Raw genomic sequence first — 22337 nt, forward strand, 5'->3', positions numbered from 1 at the left:
AAAAAAAATTATAAATGTTAAGCAAATCTCCAACTTATTGGCTTCAGTGTCGTGAAACTTTCATCAAAATATTTTCAGAAATTGATTTTAGACGATTTTTGAAAAAATAAAAACGTTTTGTTGATAAGGAGAACAGCTCCTAATAACTGGAACTGAAAGATAATGCAGTAATAAAAAGATGCAAGCACCTGTCCAATGCTCAAAGAAGAATACACTAGTAGCAAGAAGTGTCCACAAAGTGGATATGCAGTTGGTGCCTTTATATCATTGCTGAGTAATACATAACAACACATAATAATGAGTAACTTTTTTATTAGGCTCTATTTTGTTACATATCATATAACCAGCGTTGAATGTAATGAAACGGCATTTTCTGGGTGTGTCACGGAGGCTTCCCAGAGCTATCCAGGCTGATATGCTAATGTCAGACTTTGGCATCATTCATGTGTATGGAGTTCTGTGGGCATACCAGGGACCATGAGCCAGAACCTGCCCTCTACCCCCCCCCCCCAACAGAGGCACAAGGAGCAATGACCTATAGAAACCCCCGTGTGGTTGAAAGCATTGACGTCTACCATCGACCGGGTTTGGCACCCTGAAAGGTAGGTGTCCCAAAACAAACCCCTATTCTGGTGAAAATTGCTACAAAAAGCCAAACAGGTGAATAGAACTCCCTAAATAGAAATGAGCAAATGAGTATGACTTCACACGTTGCTGCACCACTGGCTGCGCAGTTCTCCCCTCCTCGGGAGGGGGGGGGGGAAGGGGGAGCCCCTGACCCTCGTGCCGGCCATCCACACCCCAGTTCTGAGGCTGGATATCAAAAACACACAAAAACCACTGACCAGAGGGAGGGAGGGTTGCAAGCACGAAGGGGAGCCTTCGGGATTCACCCAGAAAATGGCGTTTCATTACTTTCAACGCTGGTTTTCTGGGTGGAGCCCCATTGGTTTCCCGGAGCTACCTACCCAAAGACAAAAACAAGAGGGTCCTAACACGGGAGGCGGAAGTTGCACACACCCCAACACGAAATGGAGACAAAAGTGGAAGTGCCAATCCAAGGCCACACTGGCCCAACAAGACCCAGGAGCATCAATGAAGGAAAGCAGAGCCCACCTACGAACGACATGGGCACGGGGACAGACAGCAGGCTGGCAAAACCGAACAACCCCACGGACAACCTGAGAGAACCGGTCCCAGGAACAGAGTACAAGGGAACCCACAATAACCCAAAACGTGACCCCGGTCACGGCAGCCGTGGCACTCCAAGCACGGCAAAGTGACACAACCAAACACAACACACAATGCACCCCTAGCCAGACCAACCAAGCATCAACAACCCAGGGACCCCTCTGGAAAGCAGCAGTGCCAGTCTTCGCCAGAAAAGGAGACAGATGCAAGCAAACAAACCTATGAGAACCAAAAGAGCCGAAACCCAGGAGCCAGACGAGGGCATGAAGCCCCTTGACCCGATTGCCAGAGGCCAATGCCCACAAGAAAAGAGCCTCGAAAAACCATCCAGAACTGAAGGGCCACAACAAACCAAGGAGAAGAGAAGAGTGCATGCAATCCAAGAACCAGGATGGCTCAAGCGGTGTAAGAGCAGGTTGGAGGTGACCCATACCAGAGACGGCTTGCGAAGCAGTGCAGAGGTAACTCCAAAACCCAAGCAATTTGGAACGGCTCCGCCAGCACTGCACGAGACAAGGCGACAGCATGTGGCAAGATGACGGCCCTGAACCTCCACAAAAGAAGGACAAGACCACGCCAACAAAATGCAGCAAACCTAAGAAGGGACAGAAAGAAAACAGGACCGCCCAAAAAAAAACCACACCGCCGCCAAGAAGCAGCTTGCATGTGGGACACCATCAACGAAGCTACCTGACCACCAACAGATGGTGAGAGACTCGAGGCAAAATCGAACCAGCCCCACCATGGCTCGATCGAGCATTGGAAGAGGCGAAGCCACGGGAAAATCTCGGGTGCGATCACCGAGCAAGCAAAGCCGGAAACCCAAGTCGGCAAGGAAGGAGATGGAACGTCTGCCATACAGAAAACTTCCTAACACCAGTGAGCTCACCAGGAGATCGGAGACTGTGGTTCCGATATGAGACTTGAGAGAAAGGACACCGCAAGACCTGGAAAATGCCAACTGGCAGGGTAAGCCAGGAAACCAGGAACCCAAACCTGGCAAGCCGGGAAAGAATCAAACACAAGGGGGTGCAAAAGCAGGGAACTGAACATGGACAAAGCCCAACCTAGCAATAGAAGAGCCAAAAGGCACATACAAAATACACAACAATGTGTAGGATAAAATAAAAAAAACAGAAAAAAAGGGAAAATGCAAGAAAAAGACCAGAAAAACAGCCCCAGCACCAGTGGCTAGGGACAAGAGTGTAGAAGGAAGATGAGGAATGAGGAAGACAGGCAGCAAACGGGAATGAAAGGGACATGAATAACAACACACAGAGGCCATGTAGATGTCAGGCGATTGACAGTTGAGAGGCGGGACTAAAGGGCCAAAGCTCAACTCCCGCAAGCACAACTAGGTGAGGACAATTAGGCGAGCACAGAGAATCTAATGTAAATGGAAGGGCTAAGCCAGGCACTACAAGAAGGGCAAGTAATGAGTGACCAAGAAAAAACCTGAAAAAAACAGGGCCGTGACGCACTGTGTAACAAATAACACAGACGAACAAGGAAGGAGCCAGGAAGAAGCACGAAGGGCCAAATAAAACGCCACAACCAATCCCCAACACGCATCTTCAGTATCAAAACTGCAGCAGAATTTCACCTCGTAACATCCTGATACAGTTTAACATTTATCTCACAACATGTACCTCCACCATTTTGCCTCGTAACATGGTGGCGGTGGGGCCTCTTAATTGACTCAAGTTCAAGTATAAGTTGGACATGTATATGAGCAGGATTGGGTGGGGATAAATAGGAGCTGCCTCGTATGGGCCAATAGGCCTTCTACAGTCACCTTTGTTTTTTATGATGTTATGTTTGTATCCGAAAACCACGAACCAGCGCCTGGCCAAAAGAGACACCTCACCACATAAACTCACCTGCAGAGCATAGGCACGAACGTGTCATGAAACATCGTAGCCAAGAAGATTATGGGAGCACCGCCAGTGGAATAAGGCCAGAGCCACACATGCAGGAGAAAATGAGGGTAGAGGCGAATGAGGCGTGCCCCACACCCGTATGCAGGGAAAACCAGGCGTCCTCCCCATAGTGGCAATCCAGAACACCCCCAGTAGCTATGGGGCATGGACTAGAGAAATGAGAGGAGGGAGAGGTGAAGCACCCAAGAGAAAAAGGATGCGTAACACCAGCACTTCCCGCCTGGCGGGAGGGTGCCAACTAGGAGTGTTTAAATAAAACGAGCAGTGCCGAGACAGAGCACGGAGAGTAGATACAATTATAAAAGAACGAGACAGTACCAGTAGCAACATTTGCAAATTTGCCGATGATACGAAAATCGGTAGGGAAATTAATTCGGAGGAGGACTCACTATCACTTCAAGTTGATCTAGATAAGGTTTTGAAATGGTCAAAGGATTGGCAGATGCAGTTTAATGCTGATAAATGTAAAGTTCTGAGGCTAGGTAATGATGATAGAGTTACAAGATATGAGCTAGATGATGTTGAGATTGCGAAGTCGAATTGCGAAAGGGATCTGGGAGTTATGATTAGTAAGAATTTAAAACAAAATGATCAATGCATGAATGTTCGTAATAAGGCAAATAGGACACTCGGATTTATTATTCGAAGCGTTAGTAACAAGACACCTGGTGTGGTTCTTAAGCTATATCTTGCTCTGGTTAGGCCCCATTTAGATTATGCAGTTCAGTTTTGAACTGCATATGAACTGCAGCCGTATTATAGAATGGATATAAATTCACTTGAATGTGTCCAGCGTAGGATGACTAAGTTAATTCCCCAAATTAGAAATCTTTCATATGAAGAAAGATTAACAAAGCTTAAGTTGCATTCACTGGAAAGGCGAAGAGTTAGGGGTGACATGATAGAGGTTTACAAGTGGGTGAATGGACATAACAAAGGGGATATTAATAGGGTATTAAAAGTATCAACACAAGACAGAACACGAAACAATGGGTATAAATTGGATAAGTTTAGATTTAGGAAAGACTTGGGTAAATACTGGTTCAGTAACAGGGTTGTTGATTTGTGGAACCAATTGCCGCATAACGTGGTGGAGGTGGGGTCCCTCGATTGTTTCAAGCGCGAGGTGGACAAGTATATGACTGGGATTGGGTGGTTATAAATAGGAGCTGCCTCGTATTGGCCAATAGGCCTTCTGCAGTTACCTTTGTTCTTATGTTCTTACCGAAAACCAAGAAGAAGCATGGAAGAGGACCAATGAGCCCTGGAATGGACTGGAGGTAAGCCACACCGGTAGACGACAGAATTTCCAATAATACGGGAAGACGCGAAAACCTTCCCGAACCTTCGAGAACCCATAGAAACAAGCACAAAATCATGAAGGCTCATAAAGGCACAGTCGCACCCGAGACCAAAAGTCATGTAGAACCCTGAGAAGAGGGGAACATGACCCCGACATGACGGAGAATTCCTGTCCCAGAGAAGAAGAGTGAGTTAACGGAGAAGAAAACCCACTGACAGGACAGAACCGACGGACCCAAAGTGACAAGGAACCGAACCCGGGGAGGGGCCAAAACCCAACAACTCGTACGTAGAGGGGGGAAAGGAAAACCTCACTTCCCCGTAACCACAAGCCCCGCTCAGAGGGTAGAAAACCCCGGCAGGGCTCAACGAGGCCTGAGGCCCCCCCCAAGTCAGCCCCTCTCCAGCCCTGGGAACCCACATGATAGTCCCCGGGGCCGAGCCGTCCCCCAAAACCCTAACCTCGCAAGAAAAGCTGGTTCAGCCGGAAAAGTACCAAGGAAGAGAGCCCACTGGCACTCATACTACACAGCAGGAGGAAAAGGCTTGAATGCCTCCGTCGCTACCCCGGAAGGGGAATTCCCCGAGATCGCCTGAGTCTCGAGACCATCAAAACCCCACCCCGACCCAAAACCCACAGACGGTGAGGATCCGGATGCCGGGAGGAACGGAGCGACCATTCTAGACCACAACAGGGGAAAGACAAGGGGGGCACGGAAGGAAACAAAACCGAAGCAACCAATACCCCAAAGCCCCGTCACAACAACCAAAATGGGACAGCCTTGGGGCTTCTGGGGAGCAAACAATCAAGCTCGTTGCCACCACCTGAACTCAACGTGCAATGCCTGTGCTGCCTGCACCCGCATAGTCAGCATAAGACTGGGTGACTGAGTCACAAACGGGCAACAAAACTCACACAACTCCGGGTCGAAGGTGCCACCGACCCAACAGGCAGCAAATGTAGGCAAAAACAGTGAGTGTCACCCTGAGACAAGGGAACAGAGCAACCCTCGAACTCGCACAAAACAAGGGGAAACTCCGGGGTCATATCCATCAGACCCATGTGCCCCCGTGGGGATTCCCAGGGTCCTGAGATGGAACTAACGCTCAGGGAAGCCCAGGCAGGGTACTGCTAACCAGCGCCATGTCTACCAAACAACCTTCTAAGAACTGAACACCCAGAACGTGTACACTCACGGGGACCTAGCAGGGGAAACCACCGGAAGAAGAAAGAGTACTCGGTACACAGGGGGCAAGAACCAAGGCAGACACCCCGCCAGGCAGGCAAACAAAAAGAAAAAGAAAACCCCACAAGAGGACAGCGTACCCAGGTGGAACAGAGCCGGCCGTTATGATTGGTGAAAACAAGCTGCGCAGTACCCTGCACCCCTACCAGTGCAAACTGCTCCCTTCCCCAAACGCGAACAATGGGGACAGAACACCGTAGCACACAAAAGGTGGCCGAAAACCAAGTAGTAAACAGCCTAGCAGAGTCAGAACCCAAGGAACTTGTGGAAGGTGGCCCCAAGCCCCAAGGGCAGTACTTACTGGGCACCTAGGGAAGGAAACCCTAAACTCATGCAGCCTGAGTACTGGAGAATCACTCCCAGCTCACGCACCACCTAGAAGACTAGACACCACACACAAGGCACAGTGTTGAAACAACTACTGGAGCCAGAGCCACACGACCATCACCTATAGCATCAGCCTCAGAACTGAGGTGTGGATGGCTGGTGCGGGGGTCTGGGGCTTCCCCTTCCCCCTTCCTGGGAAAGGGGGAGCTGTGCAGATGGTGGCACGGCGACGTGTGACGTCATACTCGTTTGCTCATTTGTTTGGGGAGTTCTATTCACTTGTTTGGCTTTTTGTAGCAATTTTCACCAGAATAGAGGTTTGTTTCAGGACTGGGTGCCTGAAACTTTCTGGGTGCCTGACCCGGTCGATGGCAGGCATAGAATGTTTCCAACCACAACCACTTCAAGTCACTTGTGTTGTCCTGTCTTGAGTACTGCTCAGTACTCATTTCCCTCTTCAGAGCAGGAGAGATTGCTGAAATAGAGGGAATACAGAGAACATATTCGGCACGCATAGACGCGATAAAGCACCTAAGCTATTGGGATCGTCTCAAAGCCCTCCAAATGCACTTACTAGAAAGAAGATGAGAGAGATATCAAATAATATATACATGGAAGATACTGGAGGGCCAAGTACCAAATCTACACAGTAAAATAACAACGTACCGGAGTGAACTATATGGAAGAAATGCAGAATAGAACCAGTGAAGAGCAGGGGTGCCATAGGCACAATAAAAAAAAAACACTGTATAAACATCAGAGGTCCATGGTTGTTCAACACCCTCCCAGTGAGCATAAGAAATATTGCTGGAACAACCATGGACATCTTCAAGAGGAAACTAGATTGTTTCCTCCAAGGAGTGCCGGACCAACTTACTGCTGTGGTGGGTATTTGGGCCTGCGGGCCGCTCCAAGCAACAGCCTAGTGGACCAAACTCTCACAAGTCAAGCTTGGCCTCAGGCCTGGCTTGGGGGAGTAGAAGAACTCCCAGAACCCCATCAACCAGGTATCAACCAGGTAACAAGGGGGTTTCTATAGGCCATTGCTGTTCGTGCCTCTGTGAGGGGGCCAGGTTCTGGCTCGTAGTCCCCAGTTGGCCCACAGAACTCCATACACATGACAGATGCCAAAGTCTGACATTAGCATATCAGCCTGGATAGCTCCGGAGAGCCGACGGGGGTCCCCTAGAAAAATACATTGTCTCATGTTAATTAATATGTTACTTTCATCAATGTCCCAAAAATATTTTTTCTGGGGAGAGCCCTGTCGGCTCCCTTGAGCTATTCCAGGCTGACATACTAATTAATGTCAGACTTTGGCATCAGTCATGTGTATGGAGTTCTTAGGCCTACCAGGGACCACGGCCAGAACCTGGCCCCCTCAGAGAGGCAAGGGGAGCAATGGCCTATAGAAACTCCCGTGTGGTTGGAAGCATTCTATGTCTGCCATCGACCAGATCAAGCACCCAGAAAGGTAAGCGCCCCAAAACAAATCCCTATTCTGGTTAAAATTGCTACCAAAAGCCGAACTAGTGGATAGAACTCCAAAACAGAAAACAAGCTAACTAGTATGACGTCACATGTCACCGCGCCGCTGTCTGCGCATCTCTCCCCTCCCCAGGAGGGGGAAGGGAGAGCCTCAGACTCCTGACGTCAGCTATCCACACCTCAGTTCTTGAGGCTGATGCTATAGGCGGAGGTCGTGTGCTCTGGCTCCAGTGTCTTTACAGCACTGCGATCCGTGTGTGGTATTTGTTTTCTAGGGGTGCGAGAGCCAGGAGTTATCTTCAGTACTCGGGCTGTATGTGCCTAGGGCTGACTTCCCTAGGTGCCCTATAAGTACTGCTCTTGGAGCTTGGGGCCACCTTCCAAAGGCTCCTCGGGACCTGTCTCTGCTGGTCCGTTCTACTGTTCGGTTTTTCGGCCGCCTGTTGGGCTCTTGGGTGTTCTATTCTCCCTTGTTACCTGCGGGTAAGAGGCAGTTTGCACTTGTAGGGGCACAGGATGCTGCGCAACTTCGTTTTCCCGACATAGCGGCCGGCTCTGTTCCTTGGGGTTCGCTTTCCTCTTGCAGGGTTTTCTTTTTGTTTTTGTTTTTGCCTTGTGCGGGGTTCTGCCTTATTGTTCCACTGGTGTTTGCCCTTCCACGGTTCTCCTTGGTGGCGCCCCTTGCTCGGTCCCCGTGAGTGTACACGTCCCTGGGGTTCAGCTATAGAGATTTGCTTGGTAGTTTTGGGCGCCGGTTAGCTGCACCCTGCCTGGGACTACCTAAGCGTGAGTCCTCTTAAAGTAAACGCTCAGGACCCTGGAAATCCCCTAGGGGGCTTGTGGGTCCGATGGATGTGACCCCTGAGTCCCCACTTGCTTTGTTCTCCTGGCCGAAGCTTCTGGGTCTGACCAGTGGGCCCCCCCTTTCTTCCAGTTTCTGCGGCTGCACCGTCCTTGTCTTGTGGGGTCGGTGCTTGTGGAGAGGACTTGGCCCCGGGTCCTGCTGTGAAGCACCTCGGGGCTGGGGAGGGGCTGACTTGGGGGCATTGGGCCCCGCTGGACCCAGCCTGGGTTTTTCTCCCCTCTGAGCAGGGCTTGATGTTACAAGGAGTGGGGTTTTCTTTTCCCCCTTCTGCATACGAGTTGAATTTGGTGTCGGCCCCTCCCCGGGTTCAGTTCCGTGTTTCCCTGGGTGCGTCGGTTCCGATTTCCGGAGGTTTTTGGGTTATCACATCCAACCTGGTGTGGTGCGGGCAGCCCTTGCAGCGTTTTTCCTGTGTGACCCGGATTATGCCTCGGAGATGGATCCCTCAGAATTCAGGTTTGGGACTTCGTTCCCTTTCTGGCTCCGTTACGGGGTTCCGGAGTCTTCCTGGCTAGCGGACTGCCCCTAGTTTGTTTTGGATACCTGGCATTCCTTTTGTCGTTCCCGCACACTGGAGTGGCGGGAAGCTTCCACGGTGGTTCAGGTTTTCCTGGGGGGCGATCTTGAGTACCTGAACGAGTGCTTGTTTGCCCCTGCCCTTCCTCGTGATGTTAGCGTTGTTCAGCTCAATGTGCAGGTTCCTTCCCTTTCGGCGGCGCTTGTTGCGAAGGACTTGCGCGCCCGGGGCCTTTTGGCTTCGGCCTTGTGGTTCTTTTCCTTCCTGGAGCTGTCCTTGGATTGGCTCGTGGAGGATGTAAGGGTGCTTGGGTCCGTCCCAGGATCCAGCGCCTTGTCCTCGGCAGCACGTTCGTCAGCTGCCTTTTGAAGCTCTTTGCGCTGATTTTGCAGAATGTGGTTTCCCTGTTTTATGCTTCCCGGCTCGCATGTCGGCAGGCGGGTCTGGGCTCCTCCGTGGAATCTACTTGGGCTCTGGCTCTTAGGCTGTCATCGCCTTTTTGTCCTCTTCTGTTTGAGGCGTCGGCCGTGGCGCAGTTTATCCAGGCTGCTTCGTCTGCTTGTTGTCCGATGTCGGACTTGTTGGTTTTCCGGGGGTCCCGTGAGGGGTCTTCCTGGAAGGGTCGTGCCAGGGCTCGGGGTTACTCTCGCCGTGGTAGGCCACTGGTGTCAGGTTCGGGTTCGGCTCCTCCTTCGGACCCACCCTTGTCTGGTCGGCGCGGTGTTCACTCTGCGCGGGGTTCTGGGTCTCGTAAGGGCGCCGGCTCTTGTGCGGTTAGCCCCATTGACGAAGAGATGGGGGGGGGGGGAGGCTTGCGCTGTTCGCTCATGCCTGGTCCCACGATTTGTTGGCATTTCGGGTCGTGTCTGTCGGCCTGCGGTGGTGTTGGGTGGGCCCCCCCCCCACCACCCCCGCATTTGGGGGGGTCGGGGCTGGCAGAGCAGGTTTTTTACCCTGCGCTCTGTCAGGTCGTCTTAGAGTGGGTTCGCTTGGGCGTCGTCAAAACGACGACATCCTTCAGATGGGTTTCCCGTCTGTTTCCGGTACCGAAACGGGACTCTGCGGACCTGAGATTCATTCTGGACTTGTCCCGTCTGAACCCCTGGACTCATTGCCCCTCCGTTTGGATGACTACGCTGTCCCAGGTTTGGCTCCTCTTGGTTCCCGATGCTTGGATGGTGTCCCTGGACTTCCGGGACGCTTATTGGCACGTCCCGATTCATCCGAGGTTCAGGGGCTGGCTCGGTTTTGTTGTGGGGCATCAATGTTACTGCTTTCGTTGTCTCCTGTTCGGGTTGAACCTGGCACCTCACGTGTTCACGCGCCTTACGCGGGTCGTGGTGGCCCGTTTGCATGTCTTAGTTGTTCGAGTGTTGGCCTACCTCGACGTCTGGCTGGTTTGGGCTCCCAGCTGGTTGGCTTGCTTGCTAGCCAGGGATTTGGTTCTTTCCCAGCTCGCTGGGTTCGGGTTCTTGGTGAACTGGAGGAAGTCTCATCTGGTTCCCTCTCAGGTTTGGACTTGGCTGGGTCTTGTTTGGGACTCGTGGACCGCTTCCATGTCTCTCTCTCCAGAGTCTCTCCTGCGGCTGCGCTCCCACCTTCGTCTGTTTCTGGTGGGCTCTTGGGTCACCCGGCGGTTACTCGAGGGGCTGTGTGGGAGCCAGAACTTTGCGATGATGGTCTACCCGCCGGGCCGGGTTGGGCTTCGTCGGCTGTTCTGGTTCCTTCGGGGTCGTCCCTTCCGCCTCTCTCGCCATCGCTGGGTTTGACCCCCTGGGGCCTTGCGTCGGCTGCTGCATCGCCGGCTTCCTCTAAGGGTTTTTCGAGGTTCAGTGCTTTGGCGCCTACCCGAACCCTCACTCGATGTGTTCATGGACGCTTCGTCTCCACTGGAGTTTTGTGACCAGTGCTTACCAGGCTGGCTAGGGGCGTTGGGGTCCGTCCTTCCGTCGAGCCCACAGCACAGTGCGGGAGTTCACGGCAGTGTGGTTTGCTCTTCGGAGGATTCGGGTCGCCCGCGGATCGACAATTCGGCTCCATTCGGACTGCTCTCCGGTGGATGGCGGACTGCTCAGCACAGTGATCGCTCTGCTCGTAAGTCGGCTTCTTGTAAGGGGCATCAGCCCTTTTGTGGTTCGTCCCATTGACAAGGCGATGAGGGGAGGGCTCGCGCTGTTTGCTCACACCTTGTTCCACAATTTGTGGCCCTTTCGGGTCGTTTCATGTGGCCTGCAGTGGCTTTGAGTGGCCCCCTCCTCTTCTGGAGGGTTCAGTGCTGGCAGGGCAGGCCTCTTTTTTCCTGTGCTCTGCCAGATCATCTTGGAGTGGGTTCGCTTGGGCGTAGTCGAAACGTGCTCGTCCATCAGGTGGGTTTCCTGCCTGTTTCCAGTCCCAAAACGGGACTGTGCAGACCTGCGGTTCATTCTGGACTTGTCCTGTCTAAACCCCTGGGTCTATTGCCCCTCCTTTCGGATGATTACTCTATCCCAGGTCCGTCTTCAATAGGAGCCAGGTGCTTGGATGGTGTCCCTGGACTTCGAGGATGCATTCTGGCGTGTCGCACTTCATCTGGGGTTCAGGGATTGGCTCACTTTTGTTGTGGGGCATCAAGCTTACCATTTTCCTTGCCTTTTATTCAGCTTGAACTTGGCACCTTGTGTTTTCCACACGCCTTACCCGGGTCGTAGTTGCCCGTCTGCGTCTCTTAGGGGTTCGGGTTCTGGCCTTCCTTGACGACTGGATGGAGTGGGCTCCCAGCCAGTCTGCATGTCTTCTCGCCAGGGATTTTGTTCTTTTCTAGCTCGTCAGGTTTGGGTTCCTGGTGAACTGGAGGAAATCCCATCTCATTCCCTCTCAAGTTCAGTCTTCACTGGGTCTTATGTGGGACGCTCGGATCGGATCCTTGTCTCTCCCTCTGGAGGCTTTGCTGCAGCTACAGTCCCTCTTTTTGCCTGTTTCTGGGGGCTCATGGGTCACGAGGCAGTTGCTCAAGGGTTTGTGTGCGAGTCTGAACTTTGCTGTGTTGTTATACCCGCCGGGTCGGGTTTGACTTCGTCGGCATCCTTTCTGCCTCTCGTACGGGATCGCTGGGTTAGGCCTCCAGGTGCCTTGCGTCGGATGCTAAGTCACCGGCTTCCTCTTCAGGTTTTTTTGGGTTCAGTTCCTTGGCGCCTCCCCGAGCCCTCGCTTGATGTGTTCACGGACGTATCGTCTCTTGGCTGGGGCTTTTTGACCAGTGCTCATCAGGCCGGCTAAGGATGGTGGGGTTCAGTTCTTCTGTCTGGCCCACAGCATGGTGCAGGAGTTCAAAGTGGTATGGATGTCGCTTCGGAGGATTTGGGTTGCTCACGGATCGACGATCCAGCTCTATCCGGACTGTTTCCCAGTGGTTTATTGCCTGAGCCTCGTGGGTTCGATGCGGTCCTTGGCTCTTTTGGGCTGGTCACTTTGGGTGACTCATCTGCTGAGTTCTCGGGGTTTGGCTCTCCTGGCCGTTCACATTCAGGGGTTATCTTGAGGTTATCTTGAGATGATTTCGGGGCTTTAGTGTCCCCGCGGCCCGGTCCTCGACCAGGCCTCCACCCCAAGGAAGCAGCCCGTGACAGCTGACTAACACCCAGGTACCTATTTACTGCTAGGTAACAGGGGCATAGGGTGAAAGAAACTCTGCCCATGGTTTCTCGCCGGCGCCTGGGATCGAACCCAGGACCACAGGATCACAAGTCCAGTGTGCTGTCCACTCGGCCAACCGGCTCCCGGGGTGTCTAACATCCTGACGGACAGCCTGTCTCGGTTCAGTTTGCCCAAACAAAACTCTGTCTCGTTTTGAGTTTAAGAACAAGGACTTTGGGGTTTGGGTTGCTTAGACCTTGGTTTCGTCCGTGCCCTCTCGTTCTTCCCTTTCTGTGGTTCATTCTCTTCCCCCCCCTCCCCCTAGTTCAGGTTCTAAAGAGTCTGAGGGTTTCAGAGTCGGTCCAGGGTTTAGATGGTGAGGAGACTCAGGAGGTCTCGGGGACTGCCCCTTCCGGGCTGGCAACAAAGGAATTCGAGCCGGGTCCTCCTGCAGAAGCATCTGGCTCTGACCAGTGGGCTGCCTTTATTCCTGCTTGTACAGCTGCTCCGGCTTCTTCTTGTGAGGCCGGGGTCTTGGAGGACAGCTCGGCCCTGGGGCCTGTGATGAGAGCCCTTGGGGCTGGGGAGGGATCGACTTGGGGGCCTTGGGGCCCGTTGGACTCTGCTTGGGGTTTTGTTCCTTCCCAGCAGGGCTTGTTACAGGGAGGGTTTTTTTCCTTTTCTCCTTTTGCTTCCGGTTCCGGGTCCCTTCGGGTTCGTCGATCTGGTCTTTCTGGAGGCGGAGGTTTTCAGCTTCCCGCATCCGACGCATGAGGTGCAGGCTGCCATGGCATTTTACCTCCTGCGTGACTCGAATTATGCCTTATGATGAATCCTGCTTCTTTCAGGTTTGGGGCTTCCTCCCCTTTCTGGGTTCGTTATGAGATTTCTGAGTCGTCCTGGCTAGTGGACTTTGCCTTCTTTACTTTTTTTTTTTTTTTTTTTGAGATATATACAAGAGTTGTTACATTCTTGTACAGCCACTAGTACGCGTAGCGTTTCGGGCAGGTCCCTGGAATACGATCCCCTGCCGCGAAGAATCGTTTTTTCATCCAAGTACACATTTTACTGTTGCGTTAAACAGAGGCTACAGTTAAGGAATTGCGCCCAGTAAATCCTCCCCGGCCAGGATACGAACCCATGACATAGCGCTCGCGGAACGCCAGGCGAGTGTCTTACCACTACACCACGGAGACTGTTAAATTTGGATGGTACTTTGGATGCTTGGCGTGCATTCTGTCGTTCCCGCACGCTTGTATGGCAGGAGATTCTGAGGATTTCCCAGGTTTACCTGAGGGACGACCTTGAGCACCTCAATGAGTGCTTGTTCACTCCAGCCCTTCCTCAGGATGTTGGTGTGCAGCAGCTTCACGTGTTGGTTCCTTCCCTTTTGGCTGTGCTGGTTGCTGACAACTTGTGCGCTCGTGGCTCCTTGGCCTCTGTTTTGCAATTTCTTTCCCTTCTCTAGCTGTCCTCGGATTGGCTTGAGGAAGATGTTGAGGCGTTTCGGGCTGTGCCTGGGTCTGACATGTTTTTGGCGGCTCGTATATTGTCTGCATTGTTGCAGCTGTTTGCGCCAATTCTGCGGGATGTGGTGTTCCTGTTTTTTGCTTCCCATTTCGCATGTCTACAGGCGGTGCTGGCTTCATGTGTAGAATCTGCTTGGGCCCTGGCTCTTCGGTTGTCTTCTCCCTTTTGTCTTTTACTGTTTGGGGAGGAGGCAGTTGCACAGTATATGCAGGCGGCTTCTGCTTTTTGTCGTTTGATGTCTGACGTGTTGATCCTCTGTTCCCTGGGGGGGGGGGTTCTTCCTGGATGGGTCGTGCCAGGGCTCGTGGTTCCTTCCGTTGTAATTACCTAAGTGTAGTTACAGGATGAGAGCTAAGCTCGTGGTGTCCCGTCTTCCCAGCACGCTTTGTCATATAACGCTTTGAAACTACTGACGGTCTTGGCCTCCACCACATTCTCACTTAACTTGTTCCAACCGTCTACCACTCTATTTGCGAAGGTGAATTTTCTTATATTTCTTCGGCATCTGTGTTTAGCTAGCTTAAATCTATGACCTCTTGTTCTTGAAGTGCCAGGTCTCAGGAAATCTTCCCTGTCGATTTCATCAATTCCTGTTACTATTTTGTATGTAGTGATCATATCACCTCTTTTTCTTCTGTCTTCTAGTTTTGGCATGTTTAATGCTTCTAACCTCTCCTCGTAGCTCTTACCCTTCAGTTCTGGGAGCCACTTAGTAGCATGTCTTTGCACCTTTTCCAGTTTGTTGATGTGCTTCTTAAGATATGGGCACCACACAACAGCTGCATATTCTAGCTTTGGCCTAACAAAAGTCATGAACAATTTCTTTAGTATATCACCATCCATGTAATTAAATGCAATTCTGAAGTTAGAAAGCATAGCATAGGCTCCTTGCACAATATTCTTTATGTGGTCCTCAGGTGATAGTTTTCTATCTAGAACCACCCCTAGATCTCTTTCTTTATCAGAATTCTTTAAAGATTTCTCACATAATATATAGGTTGTGTGGGGTCTATGTTCTCCTATTCCACATTCCATAACATGACATTTATTAACATTAAATCCCATTTGCCAAGTGGTGCTCCATCTACTTATTTTGTCCAGGTCTTCTTGAAGGGCATGACAATCATCTAAATTTCTTATCCTTCCTATTATCTTAGCATCATCAGCAAACATGTTCATATAATTCTGTATACCAACTGGTAGATCATTTATGTACACAATAAATATCACTGGTGCAAGAACTGAACCCTGTGGTACTCCATTTGTGACATTTCTCCATTCCGATACATTGCCTCTGATTACTGCCCTCATTTTTCTATCAGTCAGAAAATTTTTCATCCATGATAGAAGCTTACCTGTCACCCCTCCAATATTTTCCAGTTTCCAGAACAACCTCTTATGTGGAACTCTGTCAAAAGCCTTTTTTAGGTCCAGATAGATGCAGTCAACCCAACCATCTCTTTCCTGTAATATCTCTGTGGCTCGATCATAGAAACTGAGTAAATTCGATACACAGGATCTTCCAGATCGAAAACCATACTGTCTGTCTGTTATTATATCATTTCTCTCTAGGTGTTCTACCCATTTAGTTTTGATTAGTTTTTCCAATACTTTCACTATTCCATTTGTCAATGATACAGGTCTATAATTGAGGGGGTCTTCCCTGCTGCCACTTTTGTAAATTGGAACTATGTTAGCCTGTTTCCACACGTCTGCTACGATTCCTGTACACAGGGATGCCTGAAAGATCAGGTGAAGTGGAATGCTGAGCTCAGATGCACATTCTCTCAGAACCCATGGTGAAACGCCATTTGGGCCAGCTGCTTTGTTCTTACCGAGCTCCTTGAGCATTTTTTCCACTTCGTCTCTAGACACCTTTATGTGCTCTATGTTGTTCTCTGGAATTCTTATTGTATCTGGTTCCCCAAAGATTTCATTTTGTACAAACACACTTTGGAACTTTTCGTTTAGTGTTTCACACATTTCCTTTTCATTTTCCATGAATCTATTTCCCATTTTCACCCTCTGAATATTATCCTTTACCTGCAATTTGTTGTTTATGAATTTATAGAATAGACCTGGTTCTGTTTTACATTTGTCTGCAATCCCTTTTTCAAAATTTCTTTCTGCCTCTCTCCTCACTGCCGTGTAGTTGTTTCTCGCATCTTTGTATCGCTGGTATGTTTGGGGGTTCGGCCTCTTCCTGTATTGATTCCATTTTTGTGTCTTTTGGTCTCTAGCCCTCTCGCATTTTCTATTGAACCAATCCTGTTTCCTAGTTCTGCATCTCTGTTTTGGTATAAATTTTTTTGTGCCTTTATCATATATTTCACAAAACTTGACATACGTCTCATTCACTTCCTTGCCTAGCATCAAGTCTGTCCAATTATACTCACTAAAAAAATTTCTAAGGTCACCATAATGTCCTCTCCTCAAGTCTGGTTTTTCAACTGCTTCAACCTCCTTATTTTCTTCCAGCTTATAACGCATTGCATACTTTATTCCCAAAAAGACATGGTCACTTTTACCCAAGGGAGGAAGGTACTGAATGTCAAATATCTCTTCCTCCTTCCTGGTAAATATCAAATCTAGCATGGAGGGAACGTCCCCTTCCCTCATCCTCGTAGCTTGTTTAACATGTTGATACAAGAATGTTTCCAGGATGAGGTCTACAAATTTACAGGTCCAAAAATCTTCTGTTTTAGCTTCATATGCTTCCCAGTCTATGGATTTCAAGTTGAAGTCACCGACTATCAACAGTCGTGATCTATCGTTATCCGCTCTCGCTATAATCTCTCTCATTATTGTAATAAGACCTTCATGTTTACTATCTAGCTCCTCCTTTGACCATGTGCTGATTGGCGGTGGACTATATGCATTTATTATCATTAGTTTATCATCCTCATGGCAGATCTCTAGTGCTATTATGTCAACTTCTTGTGGATTGGCAGTCATTATTTCGTTCACCTTTAGGTGATCTTTTACCAGCACAGCAACGCCACCGCCTTTCCTAATTTTTCTGTCCCGTCTCCAAATTGAGTAGCCCCTTGGGAATATGACCTCATTTAAAATTACATCTTCAAGTTTTGTCTCCGTGAGTGCAACAATGTCTGGTGTCTGCAGCTGTATTACATAACTTAACTCCAGTATCTTCGATCTCACTCCATCTATTTTGGTGTATGCAATCTTCAGGAACTTTTTCCCCCTCTCCTTATTCTTCACTCCCCCTCTCTCTATTGTCGGGTCGTCTCTCTATCTGTCGGGTCATCTCAGAGTGGGTGCGCTTGGGTGTGGTCGAAACGACATCATCTCTCCGGTGAGTTTCCTGCCTGTTTCCAGTCCCAAAACGGGACTGTGCGGATCTGGAGCTTATTCTGGACTTGTCCCATCTGAACCCCTGGGTCTCTTGCCCTTCCTTTTGGATGACTACTCTGTTCAAGGTCCAGCTTCTCTTGGAGTCAGGTGCTTGGATGGTGTCCCTGGACCTCAAGGACGCGTATTAGCACATCCCAATTCATCCAGGGTTCAGGGATTGGCTCGGTTTTGCTGTGGATGTCAAGGGTACCGCTTTCATTGCCTCCCATTTGGCTTGAATCTGGCACTTCGCGAGTTTACACTCCTCATCTGGGTTGTGGTGGCTTGGTTGCATCTGTTAGGGGTTCGGGTCCTTGCCTATCTCGACAACTGGCTGGTGTGGGCTCCCAGTCGGTCCGTGTGTCTGCTAGCCAGGGATAAGGTTCTTTCCCAGCTAGCTGGGTTCAGGTTCTTTTTGAACTGGTGGAAGTCCCATCTGGTTCCCTCTCAGGTTTGGTCTTGGCTGGGTTTTGTATGGAATTCTCAGACCGCTTCCTTGTCTCTCCCTCGGAGCCCCTCCTTCACCTGCGGTCCCGCCGTCACCTGTTTCTGGGGGGCTCCCAGGCCTACTGCTGGTTGCTTGAGGGTCTGTGCAGGAGCTTGAACTTTGCTGTGTTGGTATACCCACCGGGTCGGGTGTGGCTCCGTCCTCTTCGAGTTTTTTGGGGTTCGGTGGCCTGGCGCCTTCCCGAGCCCTAGCTCGATGTGTTCATGGACGCGTCGTCTCTTGGCTCTGGTTTTGTGACCAGTGCTCACCAGTCCAGACAGGGGCGGTGGAGTTCGTCCTTCCGTCGAGTTCACAGTACTGTGCGGGAGTTCACGGCGATGTGGTTGTCGCTCCGGAGGGTTCGGGTCGCTCACGGATCAACGATTCGTCTCCATTCGGACTGCTCTCCGGTGGTTAATTGCCTGAACTGAGGGGGATGGGGTTCTCTGTGGTCCTTGGCTCTTTGGGGCTGGTCGTATCGGGTGACTCGTCTGCTGAGTTCTCGTGGTTTGGCTCTCCTGGCTGTTCACATTCAGAGATTGTCCAATGTCCTGGCGGACAGCCTGTCTAGGTTCATTCCCCTGCCCACTGAATGGACGGTCGATGCCAACTCGTTCCGTTGGCTCTGCCAGACGTTCGGGCTCCTAGAAGTGGACCTCTGCATCGGCTTGGTCAAGGTGCCTTCTGTTTTATGTGGCGCCCTTTCCCAATTGCGAGGCTGTCGTCCTTCAGGCAGGACTGGTTGAGGTGAGGTTACATATACCTCTTTTCTCCGGTTCCGCTGTTGCTCCAGGTCCTAGCTCGCTTGGAGACTTACCAAATGAGAGTAGTCCTCCTGGCTCCTTGGAGGCCGGCACAGCTTTCGTTTCAAGGCGCTATTTGCAGGGTGTCCGAACCCGGAGAGTTTTCCGCAGCTCCTCCTCTTTCAGCAGATTGGTCCAGTCCGTTGCGAGGCTGGTTCGATCTTCTCCTCGAGTCTTCGCATCTGGTCTTTTTGACTCGAGTCTATCACCATTTATTTGGTGACCAGGTGGCTTCTTTAATGGTGTCCCATCTGCAAGCATCGTCTCGACGACAGTATGCAGTTTCTTGGCAGTCTTTCAGGTTCTTTCTGACCCTTCGTTGTGTTACTTCTATTTTTGTTTGGGTTGTCTTGTCCTTTCTTTCGTTTTTGTTTCGGGACCATCATCTTTTGCCGAATACTGTCGCCTCGTATTGTGCAGCGTTGGAGGAGCCGCTACAGCTGGCGCTCGGGATTGATATTACTTCGGCACCATTACGTAATCTGTCTCATGCGTTGTTTGACCTCTGGCCTGCTCATGTGTTGCCTGAGCTGTCCTGGTCCTTGGATCGGGTGCTCTCCTTTCTTTCTTCCCCTCAGTTTGTGGTGGCCCCTTCGGTTCCAGATTGTTTGTCAAAGGCTCTTTTTCCTGTTGGCCTTGGCCTCTGGGGGTCGGGTCGGGGAGCTTCATGCACTCCTCCGGTGCAAGGGTTTCTGTTCTTTTGGGTTACGTGATCGATTTGTTCGGCTACAGCCGTTTCCTTTTCTGACGAAGAATGACACTGCTGCTTTCTGGAGGGGCCCCATGGGTTGTTGATGCTTGGTTGGTTAGTCTGGGGGAGCAACATGTGTTGTGTCCGGTTGCAGCTTTGCGCCATTATTTTCACGCCACGGCCTCAGTGACCGGAGACGGGCTTTGGGTTGACCCGGTTTCCCTTCTTCGATGTTCCCGGGTTCAGGTCTCCCAGTTCGTCTACAGGGTTATTCGGTCTAGTCAGCCTGCGGTTTATCCCCACACCCACTACGTTCGAAACTCGGCTGCGTTTTCGGTAACATGTCTTGAGCTGATATTCAGGCGCCAGGTTTTTAGAGATCGAACAGGGTCGAGCCGGTCGGCCGAGCGGACAGCATGCTGGACACGTGATCCTGCAGTCCTGGGTTCGATCCCAGGCGCCGGCGAGAAACAATGGGCAGAGTTTCTTTCACCCTATGCCCCTGTTACCTAGCAGTAATATAGGTACCTGGGAGTTAGTCAGCTGTCACAGGCTGCTTCCTGGGGGTGGAGGCCTGGTCGAGGACCAGGCCGCCTCCTTTTTCCTCTTCATTTTACCTTCTCTGTTTCTCCTATGGACTACTGTCTTACATTTGTTACTGAGATAGTGATGCTCTCAACTGCTCTGAGGGCAGTTGTGTGTTGTGGTCAAAGGAGACACTTAAGAATTCTTTATTTGTAATTGCCAAGTGTTGTACAACCTACTGGCTAAACAGAGGCATGTAAACTCCGCTTTTACTCTTTGACTCTAAATATGGTTAGGGATTCAAATCAAATAGGTGAATCTAACTCATGAATTAGGTGAATGTTTGATAAATACTGTATGAGTGAGTTTGCTATGGAGCCAGAGAAATTTGTTTATAATGAGTTGGTTCTATTTCATTCAAAGTTTATTATTATTTTCAGGTTTCTCAACAAACTCCTGAACCTCATGCCAAAACTTTATGGAATTCACCGTACTCGGATCTTGGAATGCTTAGTATCTCATTCATCTACAATGGACGATGTCTTCACTCATCTTAAGGAACAGAATCTTCTCAATACTCTATCAAATAAGTAAGCTCTTGTGTTTTAGCAGAAATATTTAATATCAACATCTTTGAAAATTTTATCAAGTACATTATTTTTCTTTATTATCAGAATTTACTGTATAATCACTAAACTTTTTTCAGCTTTAATTTGTAAAATTTAAATGGTTACTTTAGTCATGAAGTCTGTTTTTTTTTTTTCAAGTAAGCAGTTCCAAGCTTTTTGTAGCTACCCTGTACTGTGTTTTATTTCCAGAGAACCAGCAACTCAGCTCGTCTCTCTTCAGTTGGTGAATGCTGTTATGCCTCGCCTCAGTGCCCAGGAACTCTTGTACTTCATGCCAGGCATTGGTGCCTTTGCCTATCATTCTGCTCCAAAATGTCGGGAAACGATGTATGACATCCTCTTCTGGATTTATGATCAATATAGGTATGCACTCTTATGTTTTAATATACTGTACGGTATATTTAAGAAGAAATCCAGTCTCCAGTCTCCGTATCTTAAATACCAGTCAGACTGGTATTTAAGAAGAAATACCAGTCTCCGTGGTGTAGTAGTAAGACACTCGCCTGGCATTCCGCAAGCGCTTTGTCATGGGTTTGTATCCTGGCCGGGGAGGATTTACTGGGCGCAATTCCTTAACTGTAGCGTCTGTTTAACTCGACAGTAAAATGGGTACTTGGTTGTAACAATGATTCTTCGCAGCGGGGATCGTATTCCAGGGACCTGCCCGAAACGCTATGTGTACTAGTGGCTGTACAAGAATGTATCAACTCTTGTGTATATATCAAAAAAAAAAAAAAAAAAAAAAAATGTGTAACAGTATTTGCTTGATATACATGCAGAACTGTAATAGTGTCAAATTTTGTAGTGTTACATTACAGACAGCCCTCAATTTATGTGCAACATAACCATAAAATCTGGATGATGCAAAACCTAACCAAATCGAGCATTAGGGTACAGAGTGTAGGATAAATATGGTAATGTTCCAAAAAACTCTAAAACTCTACTTTCTGGGGGAAGCCCCTTCGGCTCCCCAGAGCTATCCTGGCTGATATTGCTAATGTCAAACTTTGGAATCAGTCATGTGTATGGAGTTCTCAGGCCTACCGGGGACCATGAGCCAGAACCTGGCCCCCTAAGAGAGGCACGAGGAGCAATGGCCTATAGAAACTGCCATGTAGTTGGAAGCACTCTATATCTGCCATCAACCGGGTCAGGCACCCAGAAAGGTAAGCATCCCAAAACAAATCCCTATTTTGGTTAAGAAATTGCTATTGAGAGCCGAAGTAGTGGACAGAACTCTCCAAACAAAAACAAGCTAACGAACATAACGTCACCACGTCGCCGCACCGCTGTTTGCACAGCTCCCCTCTTCCTGGGAGGGGGAAGGGGGAGCCCCAGACCCCTTGTGCTGGCTACCCAAGACCCCAGTTCTGAAGCTGATGTGCCAGGCAGACGGTGTGTGCTCTGACTCCAATCTTGGTCTCGGCTCTGTGCCTTGTGGTGTGGTGGCTGTCTCATAGGGGGTGTGTGAGCCAGGAGTGATTCTTCAGTACTCGGGCTGAATGCACCTAGGGGTTACCTTCCCTAGGTGCCCTATAAGTACTGCCCTTGGGGCTTGGGGGCCACATTCCACAGGTTCCTTGGGTTCTGCCTCTGCTTGTCCGTTTACTGCTCGGTTTTCGGCTTCCCTTTGTGTGCTTGGGTGTTCCCTTTCCCTTGTTCGCCTTAGGGTAGAGAGCAGTTTGCACTGGTAAAGGGTGCAAGGTACTGCGTAGCTTGTTTTCACCATTCATAGCAGCCGGCTCTGTTTTGCCTGGGTACGCTGTCCTCCTGCGTTTTTTTTTGTTTGTTTACCTGCCTGAGGGGGGTGGGGGTTTGCCTTGGTTCTT

The 22337-nt window shown here is 50.0% G+C and overlaps 1 protein-coding gene across 1 annotated transcript in view; it reads left to right on the forward strand.

Moving 5' to 3' along the window:
• Positions 1–22337, forward strand: part of LOC123764810 (DNA-dependent protein kinase catalytic subunit) — a 746996-nt gene that overhangs the window by 559861 nt on the left and 164798 nt on the right. Inside the window, exons 38-39 of the mRNA XM_069302649.1 lie at positions 20320–20469; positions 20698–20871. Coding sequence (XP_069158750.1) covers positions 20320–20469; positions 20698–20871 — 324 coding nt within the window. The remainder of the gene's footprint in view (positions 1–20319; positions 20470–20697; positions 20872–22337) is intronic.

The sequence above is a fragment of the Procambarus clarkii genome, chromosome 48 (assembly GCF_040958095.1).
Source record: "Procambarus clarkii isolate CNS0578487 chromosome 48, FALCON_Pclarkii_2.0, whole genome shotgun sequence".
NCBI lineage: Eukaryota > Metazoa > Arthropoda > Malacostraca > Decapoda > Cambaridae > Procambarus > Procambarus clarkii.